The sequence below is a fragment of the Sturnira hondurensis genome, unplaced genomic scaffold (assembly GCF_014824575.4).
Source record: "Sturnira hondurensis isolate 20B ecotype Veracruz unplaced genomic scaffold, ASM1482457v3 Scaffold0001020, whole genome shotgun sequence".
In the NCBI taxonomy this organism is placed as follows: domain Eukaryota; kingdom Metazoa; phylum Chordata; class Mammalia; order Chiroptera; family Phyllostomidae; genus Sturnira; species Sturnira hondurensis.
Genome location: NW_028073651.1, coordinates 1,578,234 through 1,600,755, shown reverse-complemented (window position 1 = coordinate 1,600,755; position 22,522 = coordinate 1,578,234). Strand labels below are relative to the sequence as shown.

The 22,522-nt window shown below is 52.8% G+C and overlaps 1 protein-coding gene across 2 annotated transcripts in view; it reads left to right on the top strand.

Moving 5' to 3' along the window:
• The first annotated feature begins 1,382 nt into the window (after window positions 1-1,382).
• The window catches only part of PRKD2 (protein kinase D2), a 32,361-nt gene continuing 11,221 nt past the window's right edge, over window positions 1,383-22,522 (top strand). Inside the window, exons 1-14 of one of the 2 annotated variants that reach the window (XM_037059166.1) lie at window positions 1,383-1,506; window positions 1,960-2,379; window positions 4,389-4,527; window positions 10,461-10,592; window positions 13,048-13,202; window positions 13,304-13,526; window positions 15,012-15,089; window positions 15,189-15,342; window positions 16,535-16,652; window positions 16,933-17,010; window positions 18,869-19,127; window positions 20,705-20,757; window positions 20,894-20,966; window positions 21,473-21,579. In XM_037059166.1, coding sequence (XP_036915061.1) covers window positions 2,134-2,379; window positions 4,389-4,527; window positions 10,461-10,592; window positions 13,048-13,202; window positions 13,304-13,526; window positions 15,012-15,089; window positions 15,189-15,342; window positions 16,535-16,652; window positions 16,933-17,010; window positions 18,869-19,127; window positions 20,705-20,757; window positions 20,894-20,966; window positions 21,473-21,579 — 1,815 coding nt within the window. In that variant the 5' untranslated portion in view covers window positions 1,383-1,506; window positions 1,960-2,133. The other variant, XM_037059175.1, reaches the window with a different exon arrangement.

The window sequence follows — 22,522 nt, the reverse complement described above, 5'->3', positions numbered from 1 at the left end:
GCCCGTCTGTCTGGATGCCCTTGGAGCTCAAACCGGGATGAATGGGGTAGGGTGATAGGTAGCAACTGGCTTGATGTTGGACAAGTCATTTTGCCTCTGAGGTTTAGCTTCCTGTATGTAAATTACATGGTAGCCACTCCTATTATCTGGGGAGGAGAAATCAAGTCTAAATTGTTTATCTTTTAAAAATAATTTATTTTTAGACAGAGGGGAAGCGGGGGAGAAATAGGAAAGAAACATCAATGTGTATTTGCTAGGGACCTGGCCCACAACCCACATGTGTGCCCTGACTGGGAATTGAACTCACGACCCTTTGGTTCTCAGGCAGGCACTCAATCCACTGAGCCATACCAGCTACAGCTAAATTGCTTCTCAAGGAGCTAAAAGGTGTTTTATGACAGGCCGGGCACACAGCAGACTGTCAGATGATGCTCGTTGGATGGCTGAACACGCCCACCTGAGTGGTTAGGATGCCCACCTCTGTACCCCTGCAATGGCAGTCATAGCCACCGTTTACGGAACTGTGTTCCAGGCCCCACTACACAATCTCAATCCCCGCCAAGACCCTCTGGGGTCAAATCTTGTGGACAGACGGAGAAACTGAGTCTCGGTGGGGGGAAATCACCTACCCAACGTCACAGAGCCCAATGCTTCTCCGTCTGTGAGACGGCGTGCGTGTGTGATCCTCCCAGGTCGCTATGGCCCTTCCGGGCACCCCAGGCCTCCGGTCGTTCACCTTCCAGAGGGCTGGGGTGGAGTGGGGAGCTGAGGGAAGGAAAGGACAGCTCCACCCGCCCTCGGCCTGACTCTCCTGCAGAGGTAGCCCGGATCTGGTTCACGCCGTGCGCCTTGCCCGAGGTTGCTTGGAAACAGACCTGAGACCACGACCTCTGCCCATCTGGAGGTCTCAGTCTTCCCACCTGTGAAACTAACGGGCTAGGGGTACTCTGCAACAGTATCTCAGCCCTTGACTAGAGCCGAGAGGCGGAAGGGGCAGAGCAGACGGTCGGGGAAGGGGGAGGCGGAGCCCAGACAGCCGGCCGGACCTGACACCCCGTTTCCCACCCTTTCCCCTGCGGTGGGCGCCGGATGCAAGCAAGACGTCCCCCTTCCTTCCTTAAAGGGCCAGGCGCCGCCTCCGCGCCCTCCCCGGCAACCTGGGGTAGCGAAGAGGCTGGCTCGCTCCTCCCTCTCCAGCTCAGTGAAAAGTTAACTTTGCCGACTCCGTCGGGTTGGAAGGAGGGATCGGGGCCACCTTCCGGCCTCTTATCTCCTACCCGAGCTCCCAGACCCCAGACTCCGAGGTCCTGGGCCCGCCCTCCCCTTCCGCCCCCTCGGCACACCCCGCCCTCTCTCTGACGTCACCTAGGCCGGCGCCGATTGGCTGGCTGAGCCGTCGCTCCGGACACTTCCTTCTGGGCCGCAGCAGCCGAGTTAAACTTTGGCGAAGGAAAAAGAGCCACGGGCGCCGGGCGACCCTCCCTTGCCCCACCTCCACCGCAGCCGGTAACGCCCCCTTCCCCGCTAGGCCCCCGACTGAACTTTTTTCCAGCTTCCGAGATCTGTGAGATTCCCCCCTTAGCACCTCGGCCCTCGGGATCTCTCTGCACATCCCCGGGCCCGTCGGAACGCTGGGATCCACTCGATCCCCGACTCAGACCCTTGCCCTTCATCCCCAAGGTCTGGTGAATCTCTCGGCCCCCCTTTATTAGATCCTTTTTTTAGAGCCTCTGGATTCTGGGGTTCCCCTCTCCTTTTTCAGTCCTTTCTCTTTCCAAGGGGCCTTTGTATCCTGGGGCTCTGCTGATCCCTGCGACCCCGACATACAAGGTTTTCTTCTTTGATTTCTTGAAATCTCTCAATCGCTGGATCCCCAAACCATTTTTTTTTTCTGATCGTCTGTGATCGTCTGATTCCCGGGCGACTGATCCAGTAAATTTCTTTTCTCTAATTTCCCAGGGTCACGCCATCCTCGAGTCCCCTCAACCTGCCAGATTTCTCTTCTCGGATCCCGGGATCCCGCGCTCCCAAGACCAGTGTACAAGAACACTTGGATACAGTGATCCGGGTTTCTCCAACCTCCTCCAGCCCGGTCCCGGGTGGGCGCGGGGCGGCCGGTCCCGGGCCTCCCCCATGGCTGCCGCCCCCTCCCATCCTGCCGGGCTCCCGGGCTCTCCCGGGCCGGGTTCTCCTCCGCCCCCCGGCGGCTTGGACCTGCAGTCGCCACCACCGCTGCTGCCCCAGGTTACAGTCCCGGCGCCGGGCCCTGGGGTCTCCTTCCACATCCAGATCGGACTGACCCGAGAGTTCGTGCTGTTGCCCGCTGCCTCGGAGCTGGCCCACGTGAAGCAGCTGGCTTGTTCCATCGTGGACCAGAAGGTAAGGGCGCAGGCTTTCCCCAATCCAGCTTGGGTCCGATGGAGGGGGTCCCTAACAGAGGTGACTGGGAGCCTGGTGTATGGGAGGGAGAGGGAGTCCAAGCTTTGGGAGACCGAGGGATGGGAGTCGGGCTCTGGTTCCCAGTTGCCTCCTTACCCCACTACCCGTTTGAGGGAGACCTGGGCAGGGGTGCGGTGCCCCAGAGGCCTCCCCAAATTGCGAGTCCCTGCATGTTGTTTTCTGCAGCCGGCAGGGAGGAAGGGAGGGGCCCACCAGGTGTGGAAGAAGGGAGGAGGAAGGGGCAGGTGCTGACAGTAGATGGGGTTGGGGGAACACCTCCCAGCGCAGGCCCATCCCTGACCTCCCATTTGGTGGAAACAGTAGAAATTGAAGCCGTGGCGATCGGGTGACAGGTGTAGGTGTGTGTGCTTGGGTTGGCTGCCAGGGGCAAGTGAGGTCTCTGAGCCCAATCTCTGGCCCCCTCCTCCCACCTGAGATGTGTGTGGAGGGGCAGGCACCTCTTCCCAAAGTTCAGAGGCTCTGGAGACTTTGTCCATCCACCCCACCTCCCCATCACCCCTGGGTCTGACTGATGCTGGCCTATTAAAACCCGCCTTCCCCAACCCCATCTCACTTCTGGCTTCCAGGGTCATCAGGGTGGGGGCCTGGGGGTCAGAACTCCTCTGATACAAAGTGTTCAAACATTAGAATCCTTGGTTGTTGAAATACGAAAACATTAAATATTAATGTTTATTCTAACATTCTAACATTGGAATATTAGATTCCTGGGTCCTTGGAATCCTTTAATGCTAAGATAGTCAAATACCATATTAGAATCCTCTTTTGCCATGTGCCTAGCACAGCAGACTCCTAGAACCTTAAAACACGGACTGCCGCTAATCTAGGCTATAGAGAATCTTAAAACGAATGAGAATATGCTGAAAACTCTGGAATGTCTGATCCTATAATGTAAGCAAGTTGGAATCCTCAAATCTCCAAATTTCAGGATCTTCTCAGACCCCTGGAAATGAGCTCTTTGGGCTTCTGAGAAACATCCAGAACTCGGCCTACTCCCCCATTTTACAGACAGCATCTTAGGGAAAGACCTCCCGGGCCACCAAGGCCCAGGTGGTCCGGGTCACTTGCGGATCCTCTCCCGGTGGGCAGAAACAGATAGGGCTTCCTTTGACCCGCCCCTGGCCCCCAAACTAGCAGGCCCGGCTCACACACCCAAATGAGCCTGCTCCTTGGGAAAACAGGCTGGGCTGGGCGGGGGGGTGGGCAGATGGTCCCCTGGGTGAAATTCTTTGTTCAATGCTCAAGTCTTCAGCCTGCTTCCTCAGGCCTCACCCCGGTTTTATTTTCTGCCTCTCCAGCCAGGTGTGGTAGGGCCCCTTTCTTTCCTTCCAGCGGTCCCACCTGGGCTGTTTCACTTTCTGTTCTACCGGGTTTCATTTCCTGTCTCCACCCTCCCAAGCTGGGGACCTGGACACCTGGGTTCTTTGGGCGTTGCGTGGGGGGCACCTTGCACCTTCAGCTCCCTTAAACTCTAGCCTTTGCAGAGCCCTGACTCCCCTCCCCCACTGAGAGTCTTAAAGTCCCTCCTTTCTGCTCGCCCTGCCCCAGCGCTGGGCCTGGAGCCAGGTAACTGGGACAATAGATCCAGGAAGGAAGCCGGAGGGGGGTGGGCATAAGGAAAGGAGTGCTCACTCGGACCCCCACCCTCCCCCCCACGCCATCTCCGGGGAAATTCTAGGTGCCCAGGCTCCCAGGGCCACTCTCCCTCCTGCCCCTTTGCGCTAATCCAGTCACCAAACTCTGACCTGAGCTCTCTCCCAACACACCTGGGGCCCTAGCATCTTGCCCAGCTCTAGCTGGGCCTGAAAGCGAGGCCGCAGGAAGCGAGGAGCTGCGGGGTCTCTGAGTTTCCGGGGGAAACAGGCGTCCCTGCCCTGGGAGGGTTCCAGACCGCTGCTTTTGCGTCACCACCTCCTTCTCCCTCCCCTCAGTTCCCCGAGTGTGGCTTCTACGGCCTTTACGACAAGATCCTGCTCTTCAAACATGACCCCACGTCTGCTAACCTCCTGCAGCTGGTGCGCTCAGCCGGAGACATTCAGGAAGGCGACCTGGTGGAGGTGGTGCTGTCCGGTGAGAGGCTTGGTCCGCCTAGGGGCGGAGACTCGCGCGGGGGGGCGGGGCACCTGAAGGAGGGGAAGGGGAGGTGGGTCCAGAAACTTGCGTCTTCAAGTTAGGAGCCAGTGGTTCTAAGCTTTGGCTGCCGGTTAGAATCACCTGGGGAGCTTTTACAAACGATTGCTCCGCTTCCCCGGAATGGATACATTTGCTGTTGTGTAAGAACACTGTGGAACTGGAACGTGAGCCGTGCACTGCAACACCCAGGAATTTCCCAAACCTACTAGTGCTGAGAGACGGAAGCCAGACATCAGACTACATTCTGTATAATTCCATTTATGAAGCACAAAGATGGACACAATTACTCCATGGTGTTAGAATCCAGGAGAGTGGGTGCCTTTGGGGAAGACAGAGTGGGGTGGGGGACCCCAGGGAGCTTTCTGGGGACTGCCTTAAACTTGCTTCGTCCCATCAGGCTGCAGGTGGAGCGGTGTGTACGGTTTGGCACTTCTAGCGTCCTTTTGGAGCAGTACGTTAGTTAGTCTCTGATATGAAGTTTAAAGTGTTTCGATGCCCACGCCTCCGTCCCACTCACATGCCAAATGAAATCTGACTCTGCAAGATGAGCTACGCCCAGCACCTGTATTTTCAGCCAGGATCTGGCCCGCCCACTGGCCATTCCCACTTTACAGATGGGCAAGCTCACAGCACCTTGCTCAGTCTATGGGCCTTGGTTCCTATAGGAGGGAGGGGGTGGAAGTTATCTGCCTCATCCATGGCTGTATTTCCTGCCCCCTCCCCACAAGCAACCCTTGCAGCCTGCAGTACTCAGTTACATTTGTTGAGTGGATGGATGACAATTAGAAGTTTCGATTTAATTCCCTTGGGACCTTATTTGGGGTTTCAATACCCTCACACAGTTGGGCGACTCTTAGATTTTTGTCTTTACCCTGGTCACTCCCCCGAAACCAGGTCCTTCTTGTTCATGTAGCCATCTCCCTAACCCCCACCCCTTTATTTTTAATCCTCACCCAAGGACATTTTTTTCATTGCTTTTAGAGAGAGAGGGAGGGAGAGAGAGAAACATCGATATGAGGGAGAAACACTGATTGGTTGCCTCCTGTACGTGCCTGGACTGGGGATCGAACTGTCCACTGAGGCACATATCCTGACTGGGAATCAAACCTGAGACTTTTTGGTTATCGGAAGATGCTCCAACCAGCTGAGCCACCTAGCCAGGGCTCCCTGACACTTTTGCTTGGGATCTCCAGGCATCTCAGATTTGGACTGTCCGAGACAGAAATTTTATTTTCCTCCCCTATAAATCTGCTCCTCAGCATCTGGGGCAAAGGTACCATCCTCAAATCAGGCGCTCATGCCCCAAACCTTGGGGCAGCCCTTACTGCTTCTTTCCTCCCTCCCCTTCACTTCCTCTGCCATCAAACCCACGGGTCCTACTTTAACATTCATTCCCACTTTACTTCCAACTGTCTCTGCCGGTCCAAGCTGCCATCCCCTCCTGTCGAGATATGCCAGTAGTGCCTAAGTCAGATCATGATGCTCCACGATGCTCAGAGTCCTCCCGGGACTCCCCATGCCCCTTGGGATCAAATGCAAATTCTTCCACATGGCCTCAAGTCTGCCCATGATCCGGCCTCTGCCAGTTCCCTGAATGCGTCTCTTCACACCGTGCGCCTTATTTGGTTCCAGCCACGCTTGCCTGCCCTCTGTCCCTTGGACAGACCGAGCCCGCTCCTACCTCAGGGCCTTTGCACTTGCTGTTCTTGATGTCTGGAAGGCTGGTCGTCTCACAGCTGGTTCCTTCTCATTATTTGGAGCTCAGCTTAAATGCCGTTTCCTCCATTGTCTGAAATGTCCCTGTTTATTTAGGTGTTTATGTTTTGTGTCCATCTCCCCAAAGGAATGTCAGTTTTCTGAGAGGTTGGGGGGGGTAAATCTGTCTCGTTAAGAGCTTTATCTTGAGTGTGTAAATAGTGCTTGGCTCACAGAAGAGAGTCTCCTTTTTGTTGCATAATACCAAGAAAATTAGCTTAATACTAGACTGAAACTTGGGTGTGGGAGGGCAGGAATGAGACTCAGTCCAGAAATGAAACTTCTAAAATAATAGCTAACATTTACTGAGTACTTTCTATGTGCTGGGCCCTGTTTTAAGAGCTTTGCATATATTCATTTAATCCTTAAGGAACCTATAAAGAGCTCTGGCATGGCTCAGTGGATTGAGCTCATGTCTGCCAACCAAAGGGTCTTGGGTTTGATTCCCAGTCAGGGCGCAGGCCTGGGTTGCGGGCCAGGTTCTCCAGTAGGGGGCACGTGAGAGGCAACCCCAAACTGATGTTTCTCTCCCTCTCTTTCTCCTTCCTTTCCCCTCAATAAATAAATAAATAAGTAAAATCTTTAAAAACCCAAAGAACCTATAAAGAGATACTATCATTTCTTAGAGATTTTATTTATTTATTTTTAGAGAGCGGGAAAGGCAGGGAGCAAGAGAGTCTAACATGTTCTTTTCTAGACACCTGCATGGCTCAGACCCTACCTCCTCAGGCCTTTGCCTTAACGTCATGTCGAGGAGGCCTTCCCTGGCCACCTATTTCAAATTGGACCTCCCGAACCTTCCCAATCTCCCTTCCTTGTTTAATTTTTTCTCCTAAGCACTTACTGACTTCTAAACACCTGCAAATTTTGTTACTTACAAATTCCCGAGGCAGGAAGTATGAGCTAAAAGCATGAACTCTAGACCTGCCTGGTGTAGCTCAGTGGATTGAGCGCGGGCCTGTGAACCAGACGATCGCGGTTCAATTCCCAGTCAGGGCACATGCCTGGGTTGCAGGCCAGTTCCCGGCAGGGGCCAATTCCCAGCAGGGCATGCACGAGAAGCAACCATACATTGATATTTCTCTTCCTCTCCCCTTCTCTTCGCCTCTAAAGATAAATAAATAAAATATTTTTAAAAAATCAAGTGAAGAAAATAAGTTAAAAAAATAAATAAAAGCATGAACTCTAGAGCCACACTTGCTTGTGTTTGAACATCAGTTCTGTGACTTGCTGGCTGTGTGACCCTGGACAAGTTGCTTCACCTCTCTGTGCGCCAATCTTTGCCTATAGAAAATGGGACTATAACAATATGTACCTGACCGAGGGCTGAATGTTAGTTTTTAAAAAATGTATTTTCTCGATTATGCTATTACAGTTGTTTCAACTTTTCCCCTTTCCACCCCCGACCTGGTACCCCACTTCCCTTCAGCAATCCCACCCCGTAGTTCATGTCCATGGGTTGTACATATAAGTTCTTTGGCTTATTCATTTCCTATTCTGTTCTTGATATCCCCGTTTATTTTGTACCTACCAATTATGCTTCTTAATCCCTGCACCTTTTACCCCATTCTCCCTTTGCGCCCTCCCAGATAGCCCTCCAAATAATCTTCATATCTATGATTATGTTCCTGTTCTGGTTGTTTGCTTACTTTATTTGTTTTTTAATATTTTATTTATTTATCTTTAGAGGGAAAGGGAAGGAGAGAAGGAGAGAACTATCAGTGTATGGTTGCCTCTCATGAGTCCCCTGCTGGGAACTGGCCTGCAACCCAGGCATGTGCCCTGACTGGGACTCGAACCACGATCGTGTGGTTCGTAGGCCCGCGCTCATCCACTGAGCTACACTAGCCAGGGCTGTTTTTGTTTTATTTTTTAGATTCAGTTGTTGATAGTTGTGAATTTATTGCCCTGTTAATGTTCATAGTTTTGATCTTTTTCTTAAATAAGTCTTTAAAATTTCATATAATGAGCCCTGGCTGGCATAGTTCAGTGGATTGAGGGTGGGCCTGCAAACCAAACAACTGCGGTTTGATTCCCAGTCAGGACACATGCCTGGGTTGCAGTCGGGTTCCCAGCAGGGACTGCATGAGAGGCAACCATACACTGATATTTCTCTCCCTCTCCCCTTCCCCTCTAAAGATAAATAAAATCTTTAAAATTTTTTTATATAATGAGAGCTTGGTGATGATGAACTTCTTTAGCTTTACCTTGTCTGGGAAGCACTTTATCTGCCTTTCCATTCTAAATGATAGCTTTGCTGGATAGAATGACCTTGGATGTAGGGCCTTGCTTTTCATCACTTTGAATACTTCTTGCCAGTCTCTTCTAGCCTGCAAAGGTTTTTTTTGTTGTTGTTGTTGAGAAATCAGCTCTCAAAGGAGCTCATATGGGAACTCCTTTGTAGGTAACTCTCTGCTTTCCTCTTCAGATTCTCTATCTTTAACCTTTGGCATTTTAGTTATGATGTGTCTTGGTGTGGTCCTCTTTGGGTCCAACTTGTTGGGGACTCTCTGTACTTCCTGGACTTGTATGTCTCTTTCCTTCACCAAATCAGAGACATTTTCTTTCATTTTTACTTTTCATGTAAGTTTTCAATTTCTTGCTCTTCTTCTTCTTTGTCTGACACCCCTATGATTCAGATGTTGGTACATTTAAAGTTGTCCCAGAGGCTCCTAAGCCTCTCCTAATTTTTTTTTAAGAAATCACTTTATTATTTTTTTAAGATTTTATTTATTTATCTTTAGAGGGGAAGGGAAGGAGAGGGAAAGGAACATTAATGTATGGTTGCCTCCTGTGTGTCCCCTGCTGGGAACTGGCCTGCAACCCAGGCATGTGCCCTGACTGGGAATCGAACCGGCTACCCTTTGCTTCACAGGCCCATGCTCAATCCACTGAGCTATACCAACCAGGGCAAAGATCCATTAATTTTTAGAGGTACTTAGAGCAGTGCCTGGCACAGAATAACTGCTAGACTGGGTGATTGTTAAATGAGAATATTTATCTCATTTTCTTTATCTGCCTCCCTCACTAGAGGGGAGGCAGGGATTTTGTTTGTTTTGTTTTATTCTATGTGCTATTCCTCCCACTTAGAACTATGTTCAACACATCTTTATTGGATTTCCATTTTAAAGATGAAAAAACTGAGGTATGTAGGTGTTTGATTTTTTTCCTCTTGATACTCAGGCTCTACCCTAGATTAAGTAGATTCAAAAGTCTGAGGGTGGGACACAGCATCTCTATTTTTTCTTTAAAAAAATTGTCATTGTGCCCTGGCTGGTGTGGCTCAGTGGATTGAGCACCAGGCTGCAAACTGGAAGGTTGCAAGTTCGATTCCATGTCAGGGCACATGCCTGGGTTGTGGGCTGGGTACCCAGTGCGGGGTGTGTGAGAGGCAACCGATAGGTGTTTCTCTTGCACGTGTTTCTCTCTCTTTCTTTCTCCCTCCCTTCCCCTCTCTCTAAAGATGAATAAATAAAATCTTGAAAAAAATTTAATGGTGAAATATACACAAAGTAAAATGTACCATCATAACCACTTTAGGTCCACTGCTCATTAGTGTTAATTACATTCACGTTGTTGTGCCCAGAACTATTTTCATCTTGCAGAACTGGAGCGCTTTACCCATTCAACAATTCCCCCTCCCCCTCCTCCCAGTCCCTGGCATAAGCACATAGGTGTTTTGCCCAGTGGTGGAGCTGGGACTTGAATCCACGTAGGATGTAATATGTGAGTAAATGAAGGAAGGAAGGGACAGTGAAACCTGGCAACTGGGAGGATTGTAAGAAACCCGGGAACGAGGGGTCTGCCATGGCCTCTGCGGGGCCCCAGCTCAATCATCTGCCTCTCCCTGCTGCCTGCAGCCTCCGCCACCTTCGAGGACTTCCAGATCCGCCCGCACGCGCTCACGGTNCCCTGGCATAAGCACATAGGTGTTTTGCCCAGTGGTGGAGCTGGGACTTGAATCCACGTAGGATGTAATATGTGAGTAAATGAAGGAAGGAAGGGACAGTGAAACCTGGCAACTGGGAGGATTGTAAGAAACCCGGGAACGAGGGGTCTGCAATGGCCTCTGCGGGGCCCCAGCTCAATCATCTGCCTCTCTCTGCTGCCTGCAGCCTCCGCCACCTTCGAGGACTTCCAGATCCGCCCGCACGCGCTCACGGTGCATTCCTACCGAGCGCCTGCCTTCTGCGACCACTGCGGGGAGATGCTCTTCGGTCTGGTGCGCCAGGGCCTCAAGTGTGATGGTGAGAGGTGAAGGGCTGGAGGCGGGGCCTTGGGTGGAGCTCAAGGGTCAGGGGGCGGAGTCTAGGAGGCGGGGCTTGGAGGGAGAGGTGAAGACCCAGAGGTAGTGCAGGGGGCGGGGGAGCTGGAGGTGGGGCCAAGGGGCGGGGCTTGTGTCAAGGATGGGGCTCAGTTCCGGGGTTGGAGCCTGGGAGGTGGAGCTCTGAGGAAAAGGTGAGGGGGACAGAGCTTGGGGGAAGAAAAGGAGTGCTCCCTGGGAAGAGGAGATGAGAAAACAGCCAGTAGCGTATCTACCAGTATCTACCAAATACACCTGGGACAACACCTGGATTAGTGTTTGAATACCTGGGATGCCACGCTGGCCCAGATGACCGTCAGAGTCCACCCCTTGTCATCTTGGCACCTTGGCCTGCTCACGTGGCCTTAATGAAATACCTCGGGCTGGATGACTTAAACAACAGACATTTATTCCTCACAGTTCCTAAGGCTGGACAGTTTCAGGTCAAGGTTCCGACAGGGTTTGGATCCCGGGGGGGACCCTCTTTCTAGCCTGCAGATGACCACCATGTCATGTGTGCTCACATAGTGAGTGAAGATCGCGACTTCTGAAGCGTCTTTCTCTTTAAGGACCCCAGGCTCCTTGGATCAGGGCCCCACCGTGATGACCTCATTTAACTTCATTTACCTCCTTAAAGGCCCCATCTCCAAATACACTGCAGGTTAGGGCTTCAGCATATACATTTGCAGGGGAGGAATATAGAGGAACACATTGTGTGCTTTAGCCGAGCCGTCTCAAGGTTAAGCCCAAGCATCAGGATCCGCAGGTCCCTTCTGTCTCTGATGCTCCTGAATGAGATGCCGCCTGCCTGCTGCTGAAGCCCACGACGCCCGCCTTGGCTGTGCTCTGCACACAGAAGGGACCCGCGTCTTCTGCAGTGACAGTCTGCACCTCCCTGGTTCAGTGCGCTGGCTTCGTGGTGGTCACGCCCATGTGGAAATCCAGAGTCGTTGATAACTTGTGTCCCGGATGATCTCCCTCATCCATTGCGGTCGTTACCGCGTAGCCATAAATCTACTGCAGCATTAGTTAAGGATGCCAGTAATAGCCATATCAGGCCTGCGGAAAACTGATTCGGTGCATTGAAAGCTGCTATCGATCTCGTCATCATGCACACATCATATCCAGCTCTCTTTTTTGGAATCCTCACCCGAGGCTATGTTTATTGATCTCAGAGAGAGAGAGAGAGATAGGGAGAGAAAAAGAGAAACAGTGATCAGTTGCATCCCACATGCACCCCAGCTGGGGATCAAACCTGCAACCTAGGCATGTGCCCTGACCGAGAATCGAACCTACAACCTTTTGTTGTACGAGGAGGACTCTCCAACTGAGCCACCGGGCCAGGGCCGCATCCAACTCTTCATGTCCCAGCATATGTAACCTTTGTCATGGCACAACCCTGGTGTCATCAGATTCTAGTGGGCAGTGTTAGCACGGACTTCCTTGGCTCCGCTTCGCAGGTAGAGCCCAAGTTCATATCTTCCAAAAAGAGCCCAAATGACTGTACTTAATGCCACTGACACCTTCCTGTGGGGGTGTGACTACTATGGTATTCACCCTGGGAATCACAAGAGATTCTGAGATTCCCTGAAGCACATGAAAGGCCAAGACTGGAAGTGGTTCCCGTAGGCCAAGGCCATGGCCATTTGCTGTCCTGAAGCTCTCCTTGTGTCACCGACGGCGTTGGTGTGCCTCTGCGGTGTGACATCGCACACCCGAGACAGTGGCTGTGATGGAGAGTTGCTGAGCTGCACAGTCCCTAACAGGCTGCCTAGCAGAAGACAGGCCTCCCGAAGCGTTCTGATAGAAACTCCCAGTGGCTGGAGGAACACCCTTCAGAGCAGTCAGGAATCCCGGAATTATGTCGGAAGCACCGGAGACGGATTGGAGCAAGGGTTCAGGAAGCCCAGTGGAAACTGCCAGCTGAGTCTGATTCTGTCATGGATGAGGATTTTTAAAGAAAAGAAAAAACAGTAACAGCACCCCGCTTCCACCTGGTGTGATACAGCCATCCTGAGTACAACCGGAACCATGCGAACCCTTTCCTTCCCCAGAGGACGATCTTATAAAGCGAGGAAGAACTACTTCCGGCGATTGGAATCCTTTCAGCAGCCCGCCACGCGGTGGTGGCTTCCTTCGTCCACTCCCCAACCTGACTTCCCTTCGCCCTTAGCAAGCGTCTTGCCCGCTTACGGTTCTTCACCTGGTACCAGACCTTCATTTCTGGGCTATAAGCAGTTCTGCATGAATTGGGTTTTAGTAGATTTCCAGTGACTTTAATTACACGCTAAGAGGTGTCCTCAGGGATCTATAGTACTCCCGGATCTGCAGGGAAAAAGGAGGGGGTGGAACCCAGGGTGGAGGAGGCTGTTTCTTTGACTGTCTGGCGCCCCCTGCAGGCTGCGGACTGAACTACCACAAGCGCTGCGCCTTCAGCATCCCCAATAACTGCAGCGGGGCCCGCAAGCGGCGCCTGTCGTCCACGTCTCTGGCCAGTGGCCATTCCGTGCGCCTCAGCACCTCGGACTCCCTGCCCTGCACGGCTGATGAGCTGGTGAGGGGCTGGGGAGTGGGCAGGTTGTTGGGTGGGGGCTGATGAGGCCCGGGCGTGAGGCAATGCACCGATGTGTCCTTCCCATTCTCGCTGACCCATAGAGCCGCAGTACCACCGAGCTCCTGCCTCGCCGCCCCCCGTCGTCCTCCTCTTCATCCTCTGCCTCATCCTACACGGGTCGCCCCATTGAGCTAGACAAGATGCTGCTCTCCAAGGTCAAGGTGCCACATACCTTCCTCATCCATAGCTACACACGGCCCACCGTCTGCCAGGCTTGCAAGAAACTTCTGAAGGGCCTCTTCCGCCAGGGCCTGCAGTGCAAAGGTCAGTGGGTTGCGGGGATTGGGGGAACAGACAGGGTCAGGCACCCCAACCGCCACATATACACACACTCAGATGCTTCGGATCTCAGCTGGGCTTGTGGCAGAACAAGAATGTCGTATTCCAATCCTAGTAGCACAGGGCCTTGAATCCTGGTGTTCTAGAACTTCTGCAGTTCTAGAACCCTAGAACCCAGGAATCCTAGAGCCTTGGAAATCTAGCTTTGTAAAGCAGCATGGAATTCTAAAACTGCGGAACTTGAGAATTCTAGAATCAGAGAACCTCAGAAACATCAGATTCAAGAATTCTGGATCATAGCATTCAACAAAAAGAACCACAGAACTTTAGACTCGTAAATCTTAGAACTACCAAATTGTGGATTCTCAAGATATTATAACTTTAGAACCACGGGATTTGAGAATAATAGGAACCTAGATGTATCAAATTTGAGTCAAACAAATGTGCTGTCATGGAACCATGGGACCTCAGAGTTCGAGAAATCCAGAAGTGCAGGATGTTGAATGATCAAATTCTAGAATACCACAAGTCAGGAGAAAAACTTAGAGCCATCCCATTCTAAAATTTATCAGAACAATCATTCTAGAATTATAGATGTCTAGAGCTAAAGAACAATAGTAACATTCAGTTCTAGAATCTTGGATGTACCAAATCCTAGAACCTTTGCATCCCCAGCTTCTGGAGGCCTAGAAATCCAGAATAGCAGAACTCAAGTCACCAAAGTCTGGGCTTTATTTATGTAAAACCATAAAGCCATGGACGGACCCCATGGAGCCTTAGTCTAGAAGCATAGAACGGTAGAATCAGGGGTGTGTCTAGAGTTCTAGAAGCTTGGCCATTGAACTTAGGAGACTTAGAAATCTGGACTCATAGAACCTTAGAAGGACAGGTTTGCATCAAATTCTAGAATCTTATGGTAATCCTATAACCTGATAATAATCACACTCTAGAGCAATGATTCTCAACCAGGGCCAATTTGGCCCCCCAGAGGATGTTGGGAGACATGTTTATCTCCCAGGGATGGTGCGTCTAGGGGTTGGAGGTCAGGGATGCTAAACACCCTGTGATGGACATATCAGCCCCCACGACAAGGAATTAGCCAGCCCAAGATGTCTCTAGTGCCAAAGGTTGAGAAACCCTGCCCCCGAGTCTTCGAAGTTTAGAATCCTGGAACGTTAAACCCTGTCGCCTTCTAGAAGTCTGGGGTAACGGATATTTCCATCGAACTTCGGACGCTTAGTGCCATAGGGCTTTACAGCCGCAGGCACTAAGTCTCGCCCTCCTATTTCATGAAGTCTCTCCGTACCCCCGGAAACGGGCTCCAAAGGGGAGACCCATGGACGGGCCAGCCTGGCTTCCCGCGCCAAACAGAGTCTTTTCAACCTGATGGTCGGGGCTCAAGATTCAGCCCTTACAGGTGGCTTCTCTTTCCCATGTCTCCCGTGTCCCTATTCCCTGACCTCCCCCTAGACTGCAAGTTTAACTGCCACAAGCGCTGCGCCACTCGCGTCCCTAATGACTGTTTGGGAGAGGTGCTCATCAATGGAGGTAAGAGGCTGTGGGGCTGAGCCGGAAGGAGCGGGGGCGGGGGCGGGGGCGGGGCCAGACTGGGCGGAGGCCTCTCTGATGCCCTGTCCCCCGACTCAGACGTGCCGATGGAGGAGGCCGCCGATTTCAGTGAGGCTGACAAGAGCACCCTCATGGACGAGTCAGACGACTCGGGTATCATCCCAGGCTCGCACTCGGAAAATGCGCTCCGTGCCAGTGAGGAGGAGGAAGCGGAGGGAGACAAGGCTCAGAGGTACCCAGGGTGCCCCCTGGGGATGCCCTTCCCCCTCTACAATGGTCGACAACGCCCTCTACTTGAAAATTTCCCAGATCCCTGAGGCAAATCTTAAGCACTCACACTTTATTTTTCAACTTCTCCTTTTTTTCCTTGATTTACACTAAAAAAAAGATTTATTTGTTTATTATTTTTAGAGAGAGGGGAACGGAAGGAGGAAGAGAGGGAGAGAAACATCAGTGTGTGGTTGTTTCTCATGCGCCCCCTACTGGGGACCTGGCCGGAAACCCAGGCATGACCCCTTGGTTGGCGGGCCAGCGCTCAATCCACTGAGCCGCACCACCCAGGGCTTGATTTGCATTTTTAAAGTTTTCTGAGAAGCGTATTTTAATTTACATAGTATTGGTGGGGGGGTTACTGGTAATACAACCATTCAAATCCTCCCGTTTCCCGTTTCCCAGCTGCCCAGCTGCTTTCCCTGGAGGGTGCCCGTGGGACCCATTTCTCAGGGGTCCTTCCAAAAACAGTCTGCGGTGCAGACTGACAGTACAGTGTGAGTAAGAACGTGGACTCTGGAGCCAGACTGCTGTGTGGCTTTAGGCAAGAGATTAACCTCTCTGAGCCCCAGTGTCCTCATCAGAGAGGCTGAGTCATTTGCCCGGCATCACACACCCCTGGCTGTGCGGTCCCTGGGCTCAGCAGTCATTAGAACTCATCAGAGGCCCGCGCTGTGCCCAGCACTGCTAAGCTCCTTAGAAGGATTTTCACTCCTCACAGCAACCCCTTTGGGTGAGGAAACTGAGGCATGAAGAAGTAGGTAGCCCTGGCTGGTGTAGCTCTGTGGATTGAGCGCGGGCCTACGAACCAAAGGATGGCGGTTCGATTCCCAGTCAGGGCACATGCCTGAGTTGCAGGCCAGTTCCCAGCAGGGGATGCACAAGGGGGAACCATACATGGATGTTCCTCTCTCTCCTTCCCTTCCCCTCTAAAGATAAATAAATAAATCTTTTAAAAAAAGAAGAAGTTGGATAATTTGCCTGACTTTGGAACCCAGTCTTTCCACAAGAGTCCCCTCCCTCATCATGAAATGGGGGGGAAAGTGCCCCAAAACGCAACTCCCAGGCTTCCCAGAGGTGTACCCTACCGCGTCCGTTGCTCTGGTTCTTTTCTGCCTGTAGTGACCGCTCGCCCTGTCTTCTCCCCTCCTCAGCTCCCTCGGGTACATCCCGCTAATGAGGGTGGTGCAGTCAGTGCGACACACGACACGGAAATCCAGCACCACACTGCACGAAGGTTGGGTGGTTCATTACAGCAACAAGGACACGCTGGTGAGTGGGCAGTGTGGAGCCATTTGGGGCGGGGCAGGATCTGTTTGAGGAGGTGGGGCTGGGTGGGGTAGGCACTGATGTGTTGGAGGTCAGTTAGAGCTGGGATGAGGGGCGGGGCAGGAGTTAAGAAAGGCGGGGCCCAGGGTGAGTTCAGAGGTGGGCGGAGCCCATGGGGAGGAGCTAAAGTTAGCGGCAGGTTTTGGTTGGTGGAGAGGGTTGGCGAGTCAAGCAGCACAGTGGGCAGGAGATGACCTCACCTCTCCAACGCCCCTCCCAACAGAGGAAGCGGCACTATTGGCGCCTGGACTGCAAGTGTATCACGCTCTTCCAGAACAACACAACCAACAGATACTACAAGGTGGGTCTTCAGCTCCCAGCTCCCTCACACCTCCCCTCCTTGCCCACCACCAGTTTCTTTATTCCTCTCCCAGTTGCTCCAGCCAAATGCCCACGATGCACAACTTCTCTCCACTCGCTGCTTGCCCACTTATAGCCCTTCGGCAAGTGCCACCCAGCCCGTGTGTTTGGTCCCAGCCTGTCACTTTCCAGCTGAGGGACCCAGAGTGACTTAGCTCACCTGTCTGTTCTCACCTGTAAAAGGCCTCAAAGAGTAGCGGTCACCTCAGGGCTGCAGCCAGAATTCAGAGATAACATACGGGAAGCCATTAGCTTAGGGGCAGGCACGCGCTAAGCTCCCAGGAGTTAGAACCTTGTTGTCATTACTACTTTATAATTAATTTATGGAATTATTTATTTGGGTTTATCACCACCTCCCGGGTCGCCACTGCATTGCAGCCAGCCTCCCACAGGTGGCTGTAGGAATCTTCTCTCTGGCCCCCCGCTTCTGCCCTTAACCCCACATTCTCCTCCCACATGGCGGCCGGAGGAGTCAGTGAAACTGTCGGAACCATCAGGCGGCTACTGTCCTTAGAGAGAAGGCTAGATGCTGCTGTGACCTATCTAGAGCACCTTCCGCACACTTTCCATGGCTGGGCCCTTATCCTTCCCACCTTGCTCAAGTCATGCCTTCAGAGTGTCACCCCTGCCTCTACCATGCTGTCTCCACCAGCTAAAATGCATCCACCCTGCCCTTGTCACCACCTCTCTGCTCCTGTTTTTTTTAATTTTTAATTTTTTAAGATTTTATTTATTTACTTTTAGAGAGAGAGGAAGGGAAAGAAAAAGAGAGAGAAACATGAATGTGTGGTTGCTTCTTGTGCACCCCCTACTGGGGACCTGGCCCACAACCCAGGCATGTGCCCTGACTGGGAATTGAACTGGCAACCTTTTGGTTAGCAGGCTGGGGCTCAGTCCACTGAGCCACACTTGCCAGGGCTCTGCTCCTGGCTTTTTGGCTACATAAGTCTGTCTCTCTTTCGTTCTTTTTCTTTCCCCCTTCCTTTCTCTCTTTTTAAAAATAAAATAGATTTTATTTATTTATTTTTAGAGAGAGGGGGAGGGAGGGAGAAAGAGAGGGAGAGAAACATTAATGCATGGTTGCCTGTCATGCGTTCCCCCACTGGGGACTTGGCCCACAACCCAGGCATCTGCCCCTGACTGGGAATCCAACCAGCGACCCTTTGATTCTCAAGCCAGCACTCAATCCACTGAGCCACACCAGCCAAGGATCTCTTTCAATATTTTTCAAAGCAGACCCTTTTCTCTTCCCAGAGGTCCTGCACTTTCTCTCCCACCCAGACTGTCAACCTCCTTCCTGGCTTCCTGTCTCAGTCCCATTCTCTCCCATCTATTCCTGACACACAGCCAGAGAGACCTGCCCCTCCCTTGCTCTAAGCCCTTCCATGGCTCCTCAGGGCCCTGGAGACAGAGCCTAGGCTCCTCCCTGTGGCCTGTGAGGCCCTGCATGGCCTGGCCCCAGCCTCATTTCTTCATTTATTTATCATATGTGGATACCTACTGTGTGCCAGGCACCATCCATGTGCTGGGGAGATGGCATGTCCCTTGAACACAAGCCTTTCCTACCTCAGGGCCTTTGTACATGCTGTTTCCAGCCTTTCTCCACCAGCTGGCCTCCTCTTGCCTTTCTGGCCTCTGCCTCAATGTAAGTTCCGCCAGGAGGCCTTTCCTGACCATTCCATGCAAACCACCTCCCCACTGACACTGGATTCTGCATGCTCTTCAGAGTAAGGGGGGTGCTGGGGTCTGCCTGGTGTCCACCTGGTGTCCTCACCTGCACTGGCTCTGTGTCCTGCCAGGAAATTCCACTGTCAGAAATCCTCACCGTGGAGCCCGCCCAGAACTTCAGCCTTGTGCCCCCAGGCACCAACCCACACTGCTTCGAGATTGTCACTGCCAATGCCACCTACTTCGTGGGCGAGACGCCTGGCGGGGCCCCCGGGGGGCCCAGTGGACAGGGGGCTGAGGCTGCCCGGGCCTGGGAAACAGCCATCCGCCAGGCCCTGATGCCCGTCATCCTTCAGGACGCACCCAGCGCTCCGGGCCACGCGCCCCACAGTGAGTCCTCAGCCTGGGTTCCTGAGAGGGTGGGGCTGGGAGGGTCCTGGAGAAGGGGGAGAATGGCACCGTGGCAAATGTGGCTTCTGAACTCAATAGGCCTCAGTCCAAATCTCTATTAAGCCCTGGACTTGATGCATGGCCTTGGGCATGTCACTTTCCCTTTCTGAGTTTTGTCTGGGTGGTGATGACTTCTCCAAGTTGTGAGTGTAGACTCTTTAATTCATGCATTTACTGAATGCTTCCTCTGTGTCTGACCTCTGCTGAATAGTGCTGGGGACACAGCTGTGACCAGCACAGCCCAGGACCCGCCCTCATGGGGCTCACCGTCCAGTGGGGGAGGGGGAGCTGTCTTTATACACGATGCCTCATAGTGAGCAGCAGGGCTGGGACGTGGAAACCAGAGGGTTGGAGAAGGACAGAGGAGGTGCCTGACCCAGATTGCGTATCCAGGAGGGCTTCCTGGAGGAAGCAACATCTGAATTGAGACCTGGAAGCTGTGAGGAGGAGTGAAATGGGAGGAAGCAAATGGGAAATGATGTCAGGCAGAGGCAAAGGATGATGAGAGAGTGCCAGGTTCTCTGTCTTCTGGAGCTTATAATCCAGTGTGGGTAACAAGCATAAGTCGTATCATCTGGTACCTTAACAACTGAGATGTAGAACATGTATTAGAGTCATCTGACATGGCCCCAGGAGTGACATTCAAGCTGAGACCAGAAGACAAGGAGGATTTTAAAATTAAGTCCGTAATGAGAGAAAGAAGACATTCCTGGCACAGGGAACAGCAACTGCGAAGGCCCAGAGGCAGCAGAGAACTTGCTATATCTGAGGTCCAGCGAGCAGGCCAATGTGTTGGGGACAGAGGACAGCATAGTAGGGCTTCAAGTCGAAAGGTAGATGAGGGACTGGAACCTGCCTGATAAGCCATGAAAGGGGTGTGGGCTTCCTCCTGGGGGCACTGGGGAGCCATGGCAGGTTCTGAGCAGGGGATGGACGGGGTCAAGTTTGTGCTTCAGCAAGATCCTTCTGGTGTCCCTATGGACAGTGACTAGGAGAGAGCAGGACTTGGGTAGGGCGCTGAGGGAAGCGGCTGAGGATGGAGGTCTGGAGTGGAGAGGGGAGAGACATTCAGTGGCAGAGAGAAGGATCAGGACTTTGGAAATGTCTGGTGCTGGTTGGGCTGGATGAGGAGCAAGCTCTGGAAGATGCTGGAGTCAGTTTGAACTTGGCCCCTGAGCCTCAGTTTCCTCCTCTGTGAAACGGGATCTACACGCCTTGCTTGGCGCTGAGATCACAGTGTGAAATGCCCGGCGAAGTCATTCGTGACATCACTTCTCAGGCTGCTCAGCGCATCCCACTTACTCTCCTCTCTGGCCCTGAGAGGGAGGTCCGTATTATTCCCATTCTGCAGATGAGAAAACTGAGGTTCACAGTGGTCAAGCCAGTAGCCTGAAGTTGTACCTTGGATACCCGTTTTGGACCTGGGTGGTCCGGCTCCAGAGGCTGCCTCTGGAGTTACAGAGGATCGTAATCCTGTGCCTGGGGTCTCCTCACCTCCACCTCTTCCCTCTCCCCAGGACAAGCTTCTCTGAGCATCTCTGTGTCTAACAGTCAGATCCAAGAGAATGTGGTGAGACTCTTGCCCCACACCCCATGGTCCCAAGGATGTCCCCCCTCCCATACTCTCCCAGTTCTCCCGCCCTTCCCAGCCTCCTTGACCCCTCATCCCTACGTGCACCCTGACCTGCCATGTCCCCACCCTGCAGGACATTGCCACTGTCTACCAGATCTTCCCCGACGAGGTGCTGGGCTCAGGGCAATTTGGAGTGGTCTATGGCGGTAAGGACACTTCCGAGCTCGCCCAGAGAGGTTTCTGGGGGGTTCTGGGCTCCAGACCTTCCCTTCCGATTGGCCACCTGTCACCTCCTGTTCTGGTTAGTTGGAAAGCCAGATCCCGGGGGCAGAAAGTCCAGGCGTCTCCTTTTCTCACTGGGAAAAGCCAATGGACTCTCTCCCGGTTTGAACAGGGAAGATAATTCTGTGTTCTGATTGGCCACAGAGCTAGAGCCTAGATTCTGATTGGTCGGAAGTCTAGTTTCCCTATGCAGTTGAGTCCCCTCCTTGGAGCGCTGTCTTTACCTTCCTTCATTCCACTTTTATTCCCAGGGCCCCCTGCCCCTTACATCTCTCCTGGGGGACCCGCAGAACCACCTTGATGGCCCTCCATCTACCTTCACCCAATTCTGGCCGTGCCTCTGTGGGTGGGGGGCGGAGTCCCTTCGGCCAGGACTGGAAGGTCCTGCTCCCCTCATCCCCCAACCCACTCCCCCCACATCCCTGACCAGGAAAGCACCGGAAGACAGGCCGGGATGTGGCGGTAAAGGTCATCGACAAGCTGCGTTTCCCCACCAAGCAGGAGAGCCAGCTCCGGAACGAAGTGGCCATTCTGCAGGTGACCGCCAGGGCCTGTGGCCCAGCTCTCCCCCGACTCAGGCCTTTCCTTTTCATTTCCTTCTTTCAGGGGCCAAGTGCCCCAGTCTGGGGGTAGTCAGGGAAGGCTTCTTGGAGGAGGGAATATGCATGTTGAGACTGAAGGGGTGGAGAAGGTGTTCTGAGTGGAGGGACTGGCCTGTGCCAAGGTCTGGGGGTGAGAGGGAACGTCACATATTCCAGGAACATGAAGGAGTTCAGGGTTATTAGATGGTTTAGGTGGTGGGAGGCCAGGCAGGAAGCTGGGGTCATACACTGAGGTCCCTCCCCTGAGGGTACCGGGGAGCCATGGAAGGACTTTTAGCAAGGAAGGGATGGAGTCAGGTGTGTACTTGAGGAAGATCCCTTAGGTTGCCATTGGAGGGTGGGAGGAGACTGGGGATCCGCCTGATCGGGACTTGGGGAAGAGGGAGGAGGCACAGATTTAAAAAACAGATATACAAAGATTCCTCCCATTTCCCCATGCCCCGCCTCCCTCCCTCCCTCCCTCCCTCCCTCCCACAACCCTGGGGCTTCACCAGAGCTTCACGATGTGAACATCTTCTGGACCAGGAGGCAGGGCGGTGGCTCTTCCTGGCTGCAGGAAGATGGATATGTGGATAAGAAATCAAACACTCGCCCTGGCTGGCGTAGGGCAGTGGATTGAGTGCGGGCCTGCGAACCAGACGATCGAGGTTCGATTCCCAGTCAGGGCACATGCCTGGGTTGCAGGCTGGTTCCCTGCAGGCTAACTACCAGCAGGGGACGCACGAAAGGCAACCATACATTGATGTTTCTCTCCCTCTCTCCTTCCCCTCTAAAGATACATAAATAAATAAAATCTTTAAAAAAAAAAAAAAGAAATCAAACACTCCACAGGGATGTGGCGGGGCTACATAAGAAATGGTAACAAAAGCCCCTTCAGC